We start from the raw sequence: 16931 nt of genomic DNA, 5'->3' as shown, positions 1-16931 counted from the left end.
TACACATATATTTTTTAGTGGGGGAGGCACAGGGTCTTACTTTGTAGCTGTGGTTGGCCTGGAACTTACTAGGTAGACCAAGCTGGCCTTGAAGTCACAAAGATCTGCCTGCCTCTGTCTGCCAAGTTCTGAGGTTAAAGACCTGTACCACCATGCCCAGCTAAATATAATTTTTTCAAAGTGGTTATGGGTATACTTTGAAAATTTATCATTAAAAGTGCTGAAGTGGAACAGGGGCTAGAGAGATGGCTCAGGGGTTAAGAGCACTGGCTGCTCTTGCAGAGGACCCAGGTTCAATTCCAAGCACCCACACGGTGGCTTACAACCATGCATAACTCCAGTTCCAGGGATCCAATGCCCTCTTCTGGCCTTCTTGGGCACTGCACTCAGGTGGTGTACTTATATACATGCAGGCAAAACACTCAAATACATAAAAATAAATAAAAATTTAAAAAGAAAATAGAAATGAATACCCTAAGAAAGAAATATTAGGTACATATGAATGAAATTTAGTTAGAAAAAAGGGTATACAAGATTATCACATAGTAATTAACAATGCATCCTGAACTGAATTTATGAGATTTTTCCTTTGAGGAACTTAAAAAAAAAAACTCAGCTCAGCTCAGATTTTTAAAATATTACCTGCTCCCTCACCCCCCAATAAAGTCTAAACACTGGTTAAAGCTCTTTAAAGAAAAGCTGGCTCTGCCATTTACACTTTCTTTTTTTAAAGACAGGGCCTCACTATGTAGACCAGGCTGGCCATGAACTCGGAGAGATCCACTTGTCCATCTGTCTCTGCTTCCTGAGTGCTGAGATTAACAACGTGCACCACCAGACTCAGCTATGTTGTTCACACTCCTAAGAAACCATTTCTATATGTCTTCTGATGATCAAATAAGGTCCAAGTTTTGATTTATAACTGTTTTCCAAAAAGAATTCAGTGAACACAAGGTCAGGACCCCAGAAGAGCTTAGGAAAGAATTTGTCTGTGGTAATGAATTATTGACAGAGAAACACTGCCTAGCATGAGGTTAGTTTATTTGCTTTTTAAACTTACTTGTGTTTACATGGAATTATATCTGCTTGGTCCTAGGAAGAATTTGAGACTCTGACTTACAAGGAGTACACAACTGGAACAAAGTACCTAACAACATTGTTTTTAGGATGGCCTCATCTTTATTGGGAAAGATCAAGTATGAGTGAACTTCACTACAGACACAACCAGGCACTAGGATCTACTTACTCTCTTTGCTCATTCATTAATATATCTTGTCTGAAGATACGGGTAGTCCTATCTGAACTATGAGCTTACTATGGGTTTCCAGGAAAACAACCATAAAAGAACTTGATGACAGGATACAAGAGATGAGTGCCTTCTGTTGTGGGGCTGACTGGGATTTTTTCAGTTGCTATCTTGAGATCCAGTTGCCAGGACTAGGGTTCCTTTCCTACGGACCATTCCATGTGTCTTCCTCCTGAACAAGCATTCTTGGGTAGGAGAGGTAATTCTGTGACTCACTTCTTTCACTTTACATGTTTTCAAGGCTTGCTGTGATGTTGCTTATACCAGTACTTTGTTCCTTTATATGGTTAAATAATACTTCATTTGGACTTTGGGTTATTGCCACTTTCTGGCTATTATCAATAATATGTTAGTGAATATTCATTTGTCAAGAGAGATGATCTCAAGTTTCGAGAGATTATATCTGTTGCCCCAAAATGCTTGTTCCAGAGAAGATATATGGAATGGTAGGTGCCTGGGTATGAGCTTATGGGTTCCCTGGCAGCATCTTATGCAAGAGAGGATGGTCTCTTTGCTATGACCCTAAAAATAAAGCTCATTTGAGGAGCTTTACCCAGTGTTTGGACTTTATTGGTGGGGGGGGGGGCAGGTAAAATTATGGAATGCTAAAAATCTGAGCTTTTTTTTTAAGTTCCTCAAAGGAAAAATCAATTCAGTTCAGGATGTACTGTTATTACTATTTGATAATCCTTTGTACCCCCTTTTCTAGCTAAATTCCATTCATCTATATCTAATATTTCTTTCTTAGGGTATTCAGTTCTACTTTCTTTTTAACATTTTACTTTGTTTTATGTGTCTGAGTGTTTCGCATGCATATATGTAAGTATTTCTTTGGAAACAGCCTCCATTATCTCAAGCAAGAAAAAAAAAATGCTCCTTTCCCATATCTTAAAAGGACCTTTGGAACTTAGTGAGCAGTAAGTTTAGAAGAACAAGCCCGTACATCAAAGGAAGGAGATTAGGAAGGAAACAGAGGAAAATAAAACTGTGTTTAAGACACAACATATTGCCTCTTCATAGAATTCATTTTGTAAGATTAGTTTGAAAATCAAAATTATTTTTTAAAAAGAATTTTCCAAATCGTTTTATAGTTCTTTGACCCTTCTCCTTTGAATAAGAACACATTAGTAATATAACATTAATTCTCTCAGGAAAGAGTCAGTTCTATGGAGTGTTTTAAGAATGGGTTGCTTGGGGCTGGAGAGATGGCTCAGTGGTTAAGAACACTGGTTTTTCTTGCAGAAGACCTGGGTTCGAATCCTAGCACCCACATGGCAGCTAATAACTCTCTGTAACTCCAGTCCCAGGGGGATCCAACATCCTCTTCTGACCTCCACAGGCACAGCATGGGTGCACTTACCTACGTGCAGGCAATACAAGCATACACATAAAATAAAAAAAATAGCTGGGCGTGGTGGTGCATGCCTTTTATCCAGCACTCGGGAGGTAGAGGCAGGAGGATCTCTGTGAGTTTGAGGCCAGCCTGGTCTCCATAGCGAATCCAGGCCAGCTGGGGCTACAGGGAGACCCTGTCTCAAAAAAGACCTAAATAAATAAATAAATAAATAAAATAAACTTTAAAAAAAGAATGGGTTCCTTATACAGGAGAAAAAAATTGGACTTCTGACTAAAAAACCAATTCCCTTATGTTGACTTATATACTAGTCAAACTGTATTACATGTTCAATGTATTGAGCTTGTGGCTATGGATGTGGCTTAGCGGTAGAGTGCTTATTTAGCATGCACAAGGCCGTGGGTTCAATCTCTAGCACTGGACAAAGAAGAAAAGTCCTAAATGGTGGTTGTTGTTTACCTACAATGGGTTGTGCCAAAATGGGTCTAGCCCTTTATTCCGCACATATGGTAATATACAGTCACTCACCAGCTTCGGCTGAATGTGGTTTTGGAGCTGAGAAGATAGCATCAGCCAAGGACTTCCAGGTAGGAAGGCCAGTTGGAATAATCAAGGCAGCAAAGGCTGTAAAGATCCAAGTAACAGTAACACAGCATAGCAAGGCCAGGAAATCAGCTTAGCTGTGTGAGTATCTGTGGTATGGTGCCAGAAGTAGTTCCAGAAAGGCAGTAGAGAGTGACACCAAAGGATTTAGCTTAGACAAGGAAAGAAAAGTTACATGTTAGAGAGGAAATTGTACTACACTAGGAGTATACTTCTGATAAATGAAAGGAAGCTGGCTGTTTTGGAAAAAAATAAACATGAAATCAAGTTGGACATGGTAGCACACATATGTAATCACAGCCACATGGGAGGCTGAAGCAGGAGGATCACAAGTTTGAGGCCTGCCTGGGCTACATAATAAGCTCAAGGCTTGGGCAACTTAGTGAGATTGTTTTAAAAAATGATCTGGGAGCCAGGCATAGAGGTGCATGCCTGCAAACCCAGCACTTGGGAGGTGGGGACAGGAGGATTGTTCCAAGTTCAATGCCAGCCTGGTCTATAAAGCAAGTGTCAGGCCAGTCAGGGTTACAGAGTGAGACCCTGTCTCCAAAATAAAAAGTAAAAATAAATAAATAAATAAATAAAGAGGATATAATTCAGTGGTAGAGTATTTGCAAGACCTTGGGTTCAATTCCCAGCACCATCATCCATCCATCCATCCATCTCCATCCACCCCATCCATTCATCCATCCACCTAGAAAATTTGCCTAGTATGCACGAGGCCCTGGATTTGATCCCAGAACCACAAAAATTTTCAATCAATCAATCAATCAATCAATCAATCAAAGCCTTTTTCTATTCACACAAAACTTACACACAAATATTTACTGCCCCAAAAAGTGAAACAACCAAAATGTCCATGTTGCGGATGAAATAAAAAGACGAATGAAATGTGGATTTTCCAAATTGGAATATTATTTAATCATAAAAATCTACAAAGTACTGGTACATGTTAAACATGAAAAATGTTGAAAATATGTTAAATCAAAGAAGTCAGTCACAAGAGATCGCATATTATATGACTACATAAAATGTTCAGAATAGGCAACTCTACAGAGACGAGAAGTGCTTTCTGGTTGCCAAGGGTTAGGAACAATAGGGAATTCAGATTGACTATGGGGTGATAAAAATATGCTAGAAGTGGACAGTGCTGGTGGTTGCACCACCTCACCAAAAATACAAAAATCAACTAAATTCTGCACTTTAAAAGGGTGAATTTTAAAAAATGCTTCTCACTGTGTAGCTCTAACTATTAGCTAAGTGCTTAAGACAGTAATAGTTGAATTTTTTACCTAAAATTTAAAATATCACTATAGCTAGGCTGTAAGAGGAAACTGATGACAAGCTAATTATTCATATTCCTTTCCTTTATGGTGCAATGTGGTGCTTTTTCATTGTTTCATTAATGGTTTGCTCTATGTTATTAATGCTCTTCTATTCTTCAACAATAAAGCACTAGGCAAGGGAAGGAGGCCAGGTAGTAACTGCTATCTGTTTTTTGGATGCTGTTCTTAACCTACTCTCTACTTTAACCTCAGAGGCCATCACAAAACAGTACGGCACATATAAGACCTTATAAGTTATAGGTCATATACTTTTATAGGTTATAAGACCTAAAACATTTTGGTGTCTTTTTCCAATTGCCTCCAAATGATAGGCATATCTTTCCCCAATTTATCATCTCTGCCTTTCAATTTTCAAGATGCTTAAGCATATGTATTTCTTGGATCTAGGGCAGGAAAAAAGAATGAAAAACCTAAAATTAGTTGTGATAACTTCTTGGCCCCCCCCCCCCAATTTTTAGTTTCTGGATTCTCTGTTCTTCCAGGATTGCTTTTTTTCCTTCTCCCCTTAAGGAATTACTTCAACTGCAGATTGCTCCTTACAGAGCATAAGAATTACTTTCTTGTCTATAAATATGCAGTTAAAAGGAATGGGAGGTTTCCATTTCACTGACACACTAAATGAATCTGGGGAAGAAGGAAGGAAGAGGAGAGGAGGCAGAAGAGAGAATATTGTTTTTAAAATGTTTTATTAAGTATACGAAATGAGTTTCATTATGACATGCTCATAATGTACACAGTGTATTTTGATCCTATTTACCTCTCCCTCATTATTCTCTTTGGTAACCCTGATAACACCCACTAATCTCTTTCCTCTTTCCAACTAGCACCACCCCTCCTACTTTCACAGCTTTTGTTGCTGTTTTTGTGACCTAATGAGTTTCACTAGAGTTAGTTACAGGAATATGAGAGGTTTGTTTACAGGAGCATGGTACCTTACCAGGGGACTACCCCATTGGAAAAAATGTCTCTCCCTCACTCTTCAATCATTACTTGCATATAAACCCTCATAGGGGAGAAAATATGATTTTTATTAATTTGGGGTGAGAGTTAAATTCACAGATAACAAAACAGAAGGCTTGATGGTCAAGAACATACCAACATTAATGAGCATTACTCTGTGGATAGAATAGCTGATGGAGCTATGTCTCAGGGATGTTTAAAGCAGTTCCAGGTTAAACAAAAGCAGATCTGTGAGAGAAGACGACACTCCCCATATCTAGTTAGAGTACTGAAAGCTGATAATCTCAGGGGAAACGGCAGAACCCTGATTCAAAGGTCTGCACCTAACCCTCAGTTCTTATGAAGTAAGGAGACTGTAAGGAATAGAATAATTAAGCTTGTGATCAATTTATACAGGTAATTTTATTCAATTTCTGAAGACGGTTATATTAGGAAAAGTTCACTTTTAGGGGTTTAAGCCTGGCTGTAATAGTAGAATCTTTTGGAATTATCTTGGAAAGCTTACTTTTATTATTTTTTCTTCTTTTAAAAGGATTTTAGGGGAAAATTTAAAACAGTACAGAAATATACAAAGTCCCTGTGAAAGTGAACATTCTTAATAAATATTTCAAATACCTATTGAGCATGAACTGAGAGTTAGCTACCAGTCTAGGTTTGGGCATACAGCCTCTTATGTGTTAATTTCACCACTAGCAAACTCCCCAGCCCAATTTGCACCTTTTGTCTGTTTGTTTTGAGACACTATGTAGCCCTAGTTGGCCTGGAACTCCCTTTGTAGACTAGGCTGGCCTGGAACTCAGAGATCCACATACCTCTACATCCCAAGTGCTGGGATGAAAGGCATGTACGCTATTATACTGGTCATGTAGGCATGTTTTCCCCTCAGCTGTTAAGTTGTCAGGTTTCACTAGATTTACAGTTTTGTTTTTAAACATTCTTGCTTACTTTAAATTCTTTCTTCTTCATTAAAGACACCTACACATATACACATTTCCATTATTTCTATTGTAGAAATGATAAATTTTTCTTGACACTGCTTTTTCTAAAACTAAACAAAACCCAATGTTTTTTTAAAAGGAGGTTAGGATTTAATTTTTTAACCTCTGAGTTACTATTAACACATTACTGTTCCATTAGGCTAACAAAAGACCCAAAATAACTATAATGCCACCTGCTGGTAGCAGTAAAGCAGTAAAAAAATTAAGATACGATTTATTGGGGCTGAGGGAGATGGTTCAATCTGTAAAGTGCCTGCAATCAGTGAAAACCTGAACTCAGAATCCCAGCACCCACATAAGGCTAGGCATGGTGGTACTTATCTGCACCCTAGTGCTTGGGGAAAGGGAAGGTGATGTGGGTGCAGACAGGTGAATTTCTGGAGATCACTGGCCAACTAGTCTAGTCAATCAGTGAACTCTAGGTTCAGTGAGACCCTGTCTCAAAATCATAAGGTGGAGAGAGACAGAAGATGACACCTGACACTTCATACACACACACACACACACACACACACACACACACGCACATGAAAGGATTATCTAAGTGATTATAGTTTCTTAGTGTTTGGTTTTTATAAAATTATAAAGTGAGGTGGGGATATTGGGTGGTGTGGCTGGGGGAGGGGAACTAAATATGATTAAGATGTATTGTCTGAAATGTATATAAATTCAGTAAAAACAAATATTGAGAAAAATTATTCTATTATCTTCCATATTAAAATATGGCCTCAGCAGAGTACCTCATTCGTCTGTATGGCACCTTCACTACAGGCTGTTCTCTTGTTCTTGTTCAACTGTGTATGACAGCTATTCTTGAACCTACAGGGTTATTTCAGGTCATATAGAGGACTTGTGGGAAAGAAGCATATCCTGAAGACAAGCGTGCTAGCCAATGACTGCAAGAGAATGAATGACATTGCAAGAAAGTTCTCTAACAAAGAAAGGAAAAAGAAATTTAGCACATGGGATAAAAAAGCTAGTTTTCAGAGATAAATGGTTATTAAAGAAGGTTGGGGAGAACAGCAATCTGTGGTCAGAATCCTTCACAAAAGCTTTACTCTGGAAATATTTATTTATTTAAATTGATTCTCCTGCCTCAGCCTCCAATACACAGGTGCATTCCACCAAATTCAGCCTTATTTACTTTTAAAATGTCCACTGGTAGTTTGTGTTATTGATATTTAATGACATTTCCAGGATTTCCAATGCATTCAACAAAATGCCTTAACAAAAGTCTTCTTTGCTGATTTATTATGAAATACTATCTAGACCAGGAGTCAGCAAACTATTTCTATAAATGGTCACATAGTAAATACTTCAGCCTTAGGATCTCTTGGCTACTCGGCTTTGTTGGCTTAGTAGGTAGAACACAAAAGTAGCAATAGATCATGTAATGAGCAGGTGGGATTGTGGTCTTGGCAGCAACACGGTGGATTTGGCCCAAGGGCCCGAGATTGTTGACCTCTGATCTAAGTCACTATCCAGTTTCTCAACAGTATTTTCTTTTGGGCTCCCTCTCACAGCAGGGGTTTGAATTTCATTTATATCTGAGCAACAAATATTGCTCACACTTGGGAAATTATTTTGAAATATATATTAAAATATTAGTGACGTAATACTGTCACATCCATCATTCTTCTTAATGTATCATCATCAATGTCATTTAAAAGTACCGCCTAAATGCCCAATTAATTAAAATGTTTTGAAGTGGCAATTGTTCAGCTGTCAAGAAACCACCAAAGGGTATTAAAAACTGTTATTCTTAGCCAGGCGTGGTGGTGCACGCGTTTAATCCCAGCACTCAGGAGGGAGAGGCAGGCAGATCTCTGTGAGTTCGAGGCCAGCCTGGTCTACATAGTGAGTTCCAGGCTAGCTGGGTCTACAAGGAGACCTTGTCTCAAAAAGACTGAAGAAAAAAAGAAAACAAAACTGTTATTCTTGAGGTGAACAAGATGGCACACGCCTTTAGTCCCAGCATTTGGGAGGCAGAGGTAGGCAAATCTCTCTGTGATTTCAGCCAGTCTGGTCTACATAGAAAGTTCCAGGGCAGCTGTGGCTCTAAACTCATCAAAACCAAAACCACTCCTCCCCCGAAAACCAAACCAAACCAAACCAAACAAAAATCACTTATTCTTAAAGAAATCATAGGCCAGGTATAATGGCTCACATCTATAATCCTAGTACTTAGGAGACTAAGACAAGAACAGCAAGTTCCAGTCCAGCCTGAACTACACAGCAAGAAACTCATCTCAAGAAAACTAAGGGCCAGAGATGTAGCTTAGTGGTATAGTGCTTGCCTAGCATGTGCAAGAAAACATATAGACAAACAAAACAATGAAGGCACCATGAAGAACAGTATTGTATAAAAGCTTACAGGAACAGATAAACACCAATCTCAAAATAGTAGTTACTTTTGGAAAATGGAGAAAAGAGTGAAGACAGGTAGGTTGTGGGTTTCACTGTATCTAAGATGAGCTTTTTTATTTATTATTTTTATTCAATTCATGTGTACAACTATATTGCCTGCATATGTGTGAGTGCACCCATGTTGTGCAGTGCCTGTGGGGGTCAGAAGAGGGCATCAGATTCCCTGGAATTGGAATTACAGACAGTTGTTAGCCACCATGTGGATGCTAATAACAGAACCAGGGGTCTCTGCAAGAGCAGCCAGTGTTCTTTACCACTGAACCATCTCTCTAGCCCCTCATTAATACTTTTATCAAGCAGAAATCTTGTCAAATTTTCATCTATTTTAAGATAGTGTAACTTATTTAAGAGAATGATGGGATATAATTTTTAAAATCCCATTCTGATTTTAGTCCACATTTATAAAAAGCTAGGAAGCTCATTCACTGTTAGCTGCTGTAATAAACTTAGGGTATCACTGGGGACCTACTGCTAAGACTGGGAGTCTTATCAGGGACCTAATCCCCAACTATCTCTTTTTTTTTCACAAAAGATAACGTGAGAAGAAAGTTTAAGAACATTCAAGATGCTTTACTACAACAACAGTTTCTGGTTATAATGGCTTTGAGACATTAAAATAGGTCATTAGAGAAGGTGGACATTTTTCATTCAGTGGGCAGATTGTTGGGAAAACAGTGAGAAAATATATCCAAATGTCTTAGCATGCTTAGCTTACAATAACAGTACTCTTGGGATATCATTAGCATTCTGAGGTTCCTATATAGTTATTTTCTTTACAAAATGTCTCATCTATAAAAAGACTTTAAAACTTTTGTTAATTTATTTAGTTTCTCTCCTACTGACAGCTCAAGTTAAAGATATTATAATAGGGGTTTACAGTGTACTTGCTGAAAGTACTGATTCTTTACTTGGGTATACCAGACACACAGCAAAGTAAAAACTTGGTATGTGTGTCTTCATTTTGCATTTGCTACCATAGGAATTTTTTTTGGGGGGGGTGTTCTTTTTGAGATAGGGTTTCTCTGTAGTCATAGCTGGCCTGGAACTCACTATGTAGACGAAGCTGGCCTCAATCTCAAAAAGAGCTGCTTTCCTCTGCCTCCTGAGTGCTGGTATTAAAGGCGTGTGCCACCATGCTCAGCTGCTACCTTAAAATTTGGGTCAGAATTCTTGCTCAATTCTGCACATAGATTTGTAAGTCATTTAAGGGTATTTGTCTGAAGCTGCTAATCCTACCCCAAGATACCAAATAAGAATAAGTAAGATGAGACTAGCTGAAGTAGTGTCTGAAAGTCTCCAGTCATTGCTGTATACCTGAAGGAACTAATTTCATCATGCCTTTCTGACTTGCTCTTTTCTGAGTCATTCTTTCCTGAAATCACTTGGACTCCAGGAGTAAAAGGTCTGATGGGTAAATACCCCATGAGAAGAATTGAAACTACACGCTAGGCAACACTAACTTTCTTTGTGTCCACAAAGCACAGCCTGCCCATCCAAAGATAATAGTCTGACCAAACCATGGCCTGACCAAGCTTGCTTCTTTGCCAAGCTATGCAAACCTTTAGTTATGAACACCCCTAACCTTTGTCTGTTCCACTTTCTAAAAACCTCAAAGTTCTGTCAGCTCTCTGAAGACAGGTCTTAAATCATTTGACCCCTCTGTTCTTCCTGGTATGGCCAAAGTCCTTTTATAAAACTCCTTTCTTACTTTTGCAGAGTTGATCTTTTGGATTGGCTTTTGGGAGTGGTGGTTGAACCTGGTCCATTGGAACTCCCAGAGTTGGAGCTTTTGCTTTAAAACTCTAATACTACTAACATTTGTGAACCAATAAATGAAATCCACAGAGAGATTTTACAGGACTGTTCTGTGAACATCTGAGTAAAATCATCATTTAATAACCTCAGTATATAATGTAGTACTTTAAATTTCAATGTTACTGGGACTAAAAATGTCCACAGAACAGTAGTCATAAAATGTGTACCAAGTAGAAATTAGTCACTTGATCACAATTTACCTTTTTCATTTTGTCAAATAATTCCTGTCCTTCCTCCCACTGGTGCTGGGATCAAACCCAGGGCTTTGCACATGGTAGGAAAATACTCTATTACTTAGCTTGAGACAGGGTCTTTCTTGTGGTTTCCTGCCTCTAACTCTTGAGTACCAGGAATATCCCACAGAAATATCCCACAATGCCCAGATAAAATTAAATTTTAAAAAATTGTATAGTATTACTAATGTGTGTGTGCATGCACGTGTGCACACACATGTGGGAATACACATGCTACAGCATGTGTGTGGAGGTCAGAAGACAACCTGGGGAGTAGGCTTTCTCTTTCTACCTCTACTTGGGTCCCAGGAATTGAACTAAGGCTGTCAGCCTTGTATGGTAAGTGCCTTTACCCACTGAGCCATGTTGCTGGCCCTTAAATGGAATTTGTCTGTTTTGAAAGAGTTTCCCTGGGGCTGGAGAGATGGCTCAGCAGTTAAGAACATTGGCTGTTCTTGAAGAAGACCCAGGTTCACATCCCAGCAGCCACATGGCAGCTAACAACTGTCCGTGGCCCCAGTTCCAGGGGATCCAACAGCCTCTTCTGTCCTTCGTGGGCATTGCATGACACAGGTACACTTACCTACATGCAGGCAATACACGCATACACATAAAATAAAAATAAAATATTTTTTAAAAAAAGAAAGAGAAAGGGTCTCCCTGTAGCCCCAACTGGCCTGAAACTTGCTATGTACACCAGGTTGGCCTTGATCTCACAGAGATCTACCTGCCTCTGCCTCCTAAGTCTGGGATTAAAGGCATACCCACCATGCCTGGTCCTTCAAATGAAATTTTAATGGGGCTAAAATACTATTTAACTTGATTTTTTTATTTATTTTATGTATATGAGTGTTTTGCCTGCATGTATGTATATACACACACATATGCAGTGCCTACAGAAGCCAGAAGAAGGCACCGAATTCCCCTAGAACTGCAGTTACAAATGGTTGTGAGCTGCCATATGGGAACAGAACCCAGGTCCTCTGCAAAAGCAGCCACTGCTCTTAACTGCTGAGCCATGTCCTCAGCCTTAACTTGATTTTTAACTTGGCTACATAAATGCTATCTCCAACACCCAATTTTTAAAAATTATGCAATATGGGGCTGGAGAGATGGTTCAGTGGTTAAAAGCACTGGCTGCTCTTGCAGAGGACTCGGGTTTGATTTCCAGTACCCACATAGCAGCTGACAACCATCCATAACTCCAGTTCCAGGGGATCTGAGTTATGGTGTTAGCTGTCATGTGGGTGCTGGGAATTGAACCTGGGTCCTCTGTTAAGAGCAGCCAGTGCTCTTAACTACTGAGCCATCTCTCTAGCTCCCAAGATCATAAACCTTTTGAAGCTACTTCTTTGAGTCTAGATTGTTATTTATTCTTAATAGAGAAACAAACCTCATACACTCAAGTTTTTGCCTTCTGTGAAGGCTTACTGCACTAACAGTACTTTTAGAGAATGTTTACAGGCTAACATACTGTTTAGAAGTATAAGTTCTGTCACGCTAGCTATTTAAGCTCTTGAAGTATCAGGCCCTCTCTTTTTTTGTGCCCTATTCCGTACCTCACAGAAGCATGCACACTCATGAAGGACTGGTTTCTTGGTTGCCTTAAAAGAATGAGAATGAATATTAAATGTCTACTTTGTGTAAGCATCATGTTTCAGTGCTTACGTTTTACAGAAATATTGAAATTCTTTACAGGTGTGGATATTAAAGCGAAGTGACTTTCTTTTGGTCACAGAACTAGAAGGAAAATGAAAGGCATGGCTAGGAAACTGAAAACTGAAATCTGTTTGATTCTAAGCCCTTTGCTTCTTACTGATTCAGCTGAGATCATTCCTAGTGTAGAACTCAAAATGGCTAACAAAAGTAGTTTCTGCTTATACATTTTACAAGCAATAAAACGTCTTTGGAGAATTCTCAGGACTCAAGATTGTCGGGTCTTACCTTGATCACCTCTGGCATCTGCTGAATTAAAACAACTGAAGTAGTATCTTTGGCTTTCTCACAAATAGAGCCTCTACAGACTGATAAATTGGCTTGGGAGGAAGTTGTCAAAGTTTCCTGTAGAATTTGCATCATTTCCTTTTCTTGTGATAGGCTTCCTCTGCTTGATTTGCATTCAACTAGTTCTTGAGCAAAGTCTTCAATACTTTCCAAAATTCTCAGTAAGAGGGCTCGGTCTTCTTCCTCTATTTTGTGTCCATTGGTTTCAATAATCCTTGTTAGACAGGAAGGTGAGACTTTTTCTGCAGGTGAAGAGACTTTGGATTTAGGCTCAGGATCTGAAGAGATCTGTCCAGTCAAATGGCTATGACTATTTAGAGGGCTGATGCTTTTATCTTTGGCAAGTGGCTCTCTCAGAGAGGTCTCCATCTTCTGTGAAAATGATTCCAAATCCATTAACAATTTATCTATTTCTTCTTGACCATTAGAGTTCATAGAATGTCTCTGGTCTCCTAGTTCTACTTTAGGAACTTCTAATTTAGATTTTTCTTCAGGCAGATGAACAACTGGCTTCTCAAATATCTTACCAACTTCATTTTGCATTGAGGCAGGACATTTTTTAAAATGAGTATCATGGTCTGGAAATTCTTTATGTTCATTTACTTTTAACAGTTCTTGACCTTGTCCATTCTCTCTTTTTCGTCCTTTACCTAATAATGACTTCTTTCCATCAGACTCTTCTTCAATATAAAGAGTTTCCATTAAGTCACCAGAAGAAACAGTCTCTAACGGATTCATAGTTAATGATGGTGATTGAAGCTGAACAGCTTTTAGAATTCTGGGATCATTTATCTCCAAGCTATACAAGGAATTTGTGTTGTTTGGAGTGGCTTTTGCAGTGTCTGCTTGCTTAGAATTATGCTTATCATCCTGCATTTTAACAGACTGAAACTGTCCAACATCAGGACCTGAGAGCTGGACAACATCTTCATATTTAGGGGGCTGTTCGGTCCCATATATTGGCGAGAAGGGAGTCAGTTGTAAGCTGGGCATATTACTGACCAGTTCTGTTAAATCTACAGTCTCATTACTCCCAGACTGCATAAATTCAAATGGTAACTTTCTCAGATAGGTTGCTAACCTGGTCATTACATTCATATAGACAGTTTCAGAGTTAGAAAATGTATCATTGCCACTTCCTTCATTGATGCTGCTTCCTGATTTTTTCTTTATGCACTGTTTTATAATGTCTGTGCATTTTTTCAAATCCTCAGAGCATTTCAGTAAGATGTCCAAGCACATTTTTATGTCTGTCCCAGAAGAAAAACAATCTATTTTATGTTTTTCCAAAATCTGGGTTACCAGGTCTTCTTCAGAAAAGTTTTGAAGAAACATGGAAGTCAGGTTTGTATCAAATGAGTTTCTATGAGATAAAGATTTTTCCTCAACTGAGGAACTCCGGAGTAAGCCAAAGGATGGAGAGGTCCCATCATTGTTATAGTGGCCACAGAGTAAGTCAAAATCAACTGATCTCCTATTAAATGAGTCAGATTTAACTTTCCTTCCTTTTCTGTAAGCTGCATGGTTCGAGTTTCTGAGTTTTTCAAGAGAAAATTCTTTTATTTTCCCACTAGCAAAACTGATTGCTTCTCCTGCAATGTCCTTTAAGTTACAGGTATTCTGAAATGCAGATGCTCTCTTGACCCTGGATATGCCTGTGAGGGCCTGATGAGGGTAATCTCCTTCAGCTGAGGAAAGCCCATTTTCATGGGGCAGAAACACAGAGTTCAGATCCACATCTTTGAACTGAGACACAGGAATATGCAAGAGGTCTGCACAAACACTATGATGTACCACAATGCAGTCTATTCCATGTGTAAAGGTATGGCAGGTTCCAGTGCAATAATGTATAGCTTGTTCAAAACGCCGGTCTATCACCACACTGCTGTAATGGTTCACAGTACTAACCACAAGTCTGTAAGTTGCTGCCATAATATCAAATTCACCTAGTGGTGGGACTTAGAACTTTCTAGAACGTGTTTCAAGAAAATTTTCCTAATGATACTTATCAAAAAACAGTAAATGACAATGCTCAGTGGTTTCTTGCAAAATATAATTTTCCATGAAGGGAAGATGTTTAAATTTGAGGTTTGGTAAGTATCAGTAGACAGTAGCTGCTGCACATATGTGTGTGTATTATCAAGTCTAATGATTCAACAACTGTGCTTTTTAGGTTTTATTTAGTAGCATGATACTCTAGGATTATCTTATGAAAGACTATCTTCTAATTCTTCAGTGTTTCTGTAATGTTGAAATTTATTATCATAAGTTGACTGTCATAAATCTTAGTTGGTAGTAGAGGAGTATTGTGACAACCGAGTCCTCCAAAGACTTAAATGATCCATTTTTCTGTGAATGACAGAAAAACCTACAAAACAAGAAGAAAAATAATTAAACAAATGCAGTGAATCAATGAGCTCCATTCTCTGTCCTATCGTGTATTGCTGATATTTACTTCAGGCCTTTGTTTCCTCACATTCTATACTCCTTATTACCTCAACTAGCATTCTCAATTCTGCCTTCTTCTATCTGCCTCCCATCACATAGTTCTTATTTTACTCTTCCTGCCTTCTTACATAACAGTAACAAGTTTATATCTATAGTTTTCTCATCTTCATACCTTAAGAATACACATTATTGTGCTCCATCACGGATCAAGAACAGTCTTCCTGGGGCTGGAGAGAGATGGCTTAGCAGTTAAGAGCACTAGGTGTTCTTACAGAAGACCTGGGTTAGAATACCAGTACCCATATGGTAGCTAATAATTGTCTGTAACTCTAGTTCTAGAGGATCTGACGCCCTCTTCTGTCCTCTGTGGATACTGCATGATACAGGTGCACTTACATACATGCAGGTATAACACTCATACACATAAAATTAAAATTAAAAAAAAAAAAAAAAAGAATAGTCTTCCTGGGGCAGGAGTGATGGCTCAGCGGTTAAGATCACTGGTTGCTATTACAGAAGACCCATGTTCAGTTCCCAGAACCCACATGGCAGCTAACAACTGACCCTAACTCCAGTTCCAGGGTATATAATATCCTTTTCTGGCCTCCAAAGAAACTGCACACATATGATACACTTACATACACGAAGGCAAAATACCCATAAAAATAACATTTAAAATTTTTTTTTAAAAATAGCCTTCCTGTCCCCTCTCGTACCCGCAGGCCTCTCTTTGGGATAAGTCCATTGTGCCCTCTGCGCCTTGACTCCCCCAGCCTCATTCACCCTCCCATCTCCGCTCCCTTTCTCTCCTCTGAGTTTGGGTCCTGTCCCATTCCTTGTCTTGGGGCCCCAGACACCTGGGGAACCAATACTGCTCCCTGATCCTTTTCATCCAGACCAACGGAGTGCCTTCTCTGGGCCCCAGGAGCTCTACTTCTGGGCCTGGCCCCGCCCTCACCGGACTCTGCTTCCCCGGGCCTGCACCACCCCCCAGCCTCTTTCTGGGACACAGGGCTGACCTTTCCTCTTCTTGATCCTTTGCATCCAGATGAACCCAGCTCCTCAGTGCAGTCCCCAGGAGGCTTTGGGGCCTCTTCCTGTCCCATCTGCCTTTGCATCTCTTGGTGGTACGGCCACCAGCTGCCCTAGACCAGCATCTTTCCTGAGCCAGGCTCCCAGGCCAGTCCAAGCCCCTAATTCCTGAGGCCAAAAACATTCCTGGAGGGATCCAGACCTTACGAGAAAGCCTGAAAACATATGACCCTCGCCTGAATTGGGCCTCTGTGCGAACTCCTGAAAACAAAAGCAATCCAGCCACTCCAATATAAAATCAAAAGAGAGAACTGGAAGCTTAGACAAACCAGCTTTTCATGCACAAAAAGTAAACCACAAAGACACATAAAGTTTACAAAAAGAAGCAGACCTAAACTTGAAGGC

General features: G+C 39.4%; 1 protein-coding gene across 2 annotated transcripts in view; it reads right to left on the bottom strand.

The window, feature by feature from the left end:
• The window catches only part of Ppp2r3a (protein phosphatase 2 regulatory subunit B''alpha), a 243705-nt gene that overhangs the window by 157547 nt on the left and 69227 nt on the right, over positions 1-16931 (bottom strand). For both annotated transcript variants that reach the window (XM_017800255.2, XM_008841637.3), the window contains one exon: positions 12987-15414. In XM_017800255.2, coding sequence (XP_017655744.1) covers positions 12987-14978 — 1992 coding nt within the window. In that variant the 5' untranslated portion in view covers positions 14979-15414. The remainder of the gene's footprint in view (positions 1-12986; positions 15415-16931) is intronic.

Source organism: Nannospalax galili, unplaced genomic scaffold (assembly GCF_000622305.1).
Source record: "Nannospalax galili isolate Female #2095 unplaced genomic scaffold, S.galili_v1.0 scaffold861, whole genome shotgun sequence".
In the NCBI taxonomy this organism is placed as follows: Eukaryota; Metazoa; Chordata; class Mammalia; order Rodentia; family Spalacidae; genus Nannospalax; species Nannospalax galili.
The sequence above is the reverse complement of the archived record's forward strand: the minus strand, read 5'-3'. Positions and strand labels throughout refer to the sequence as shown.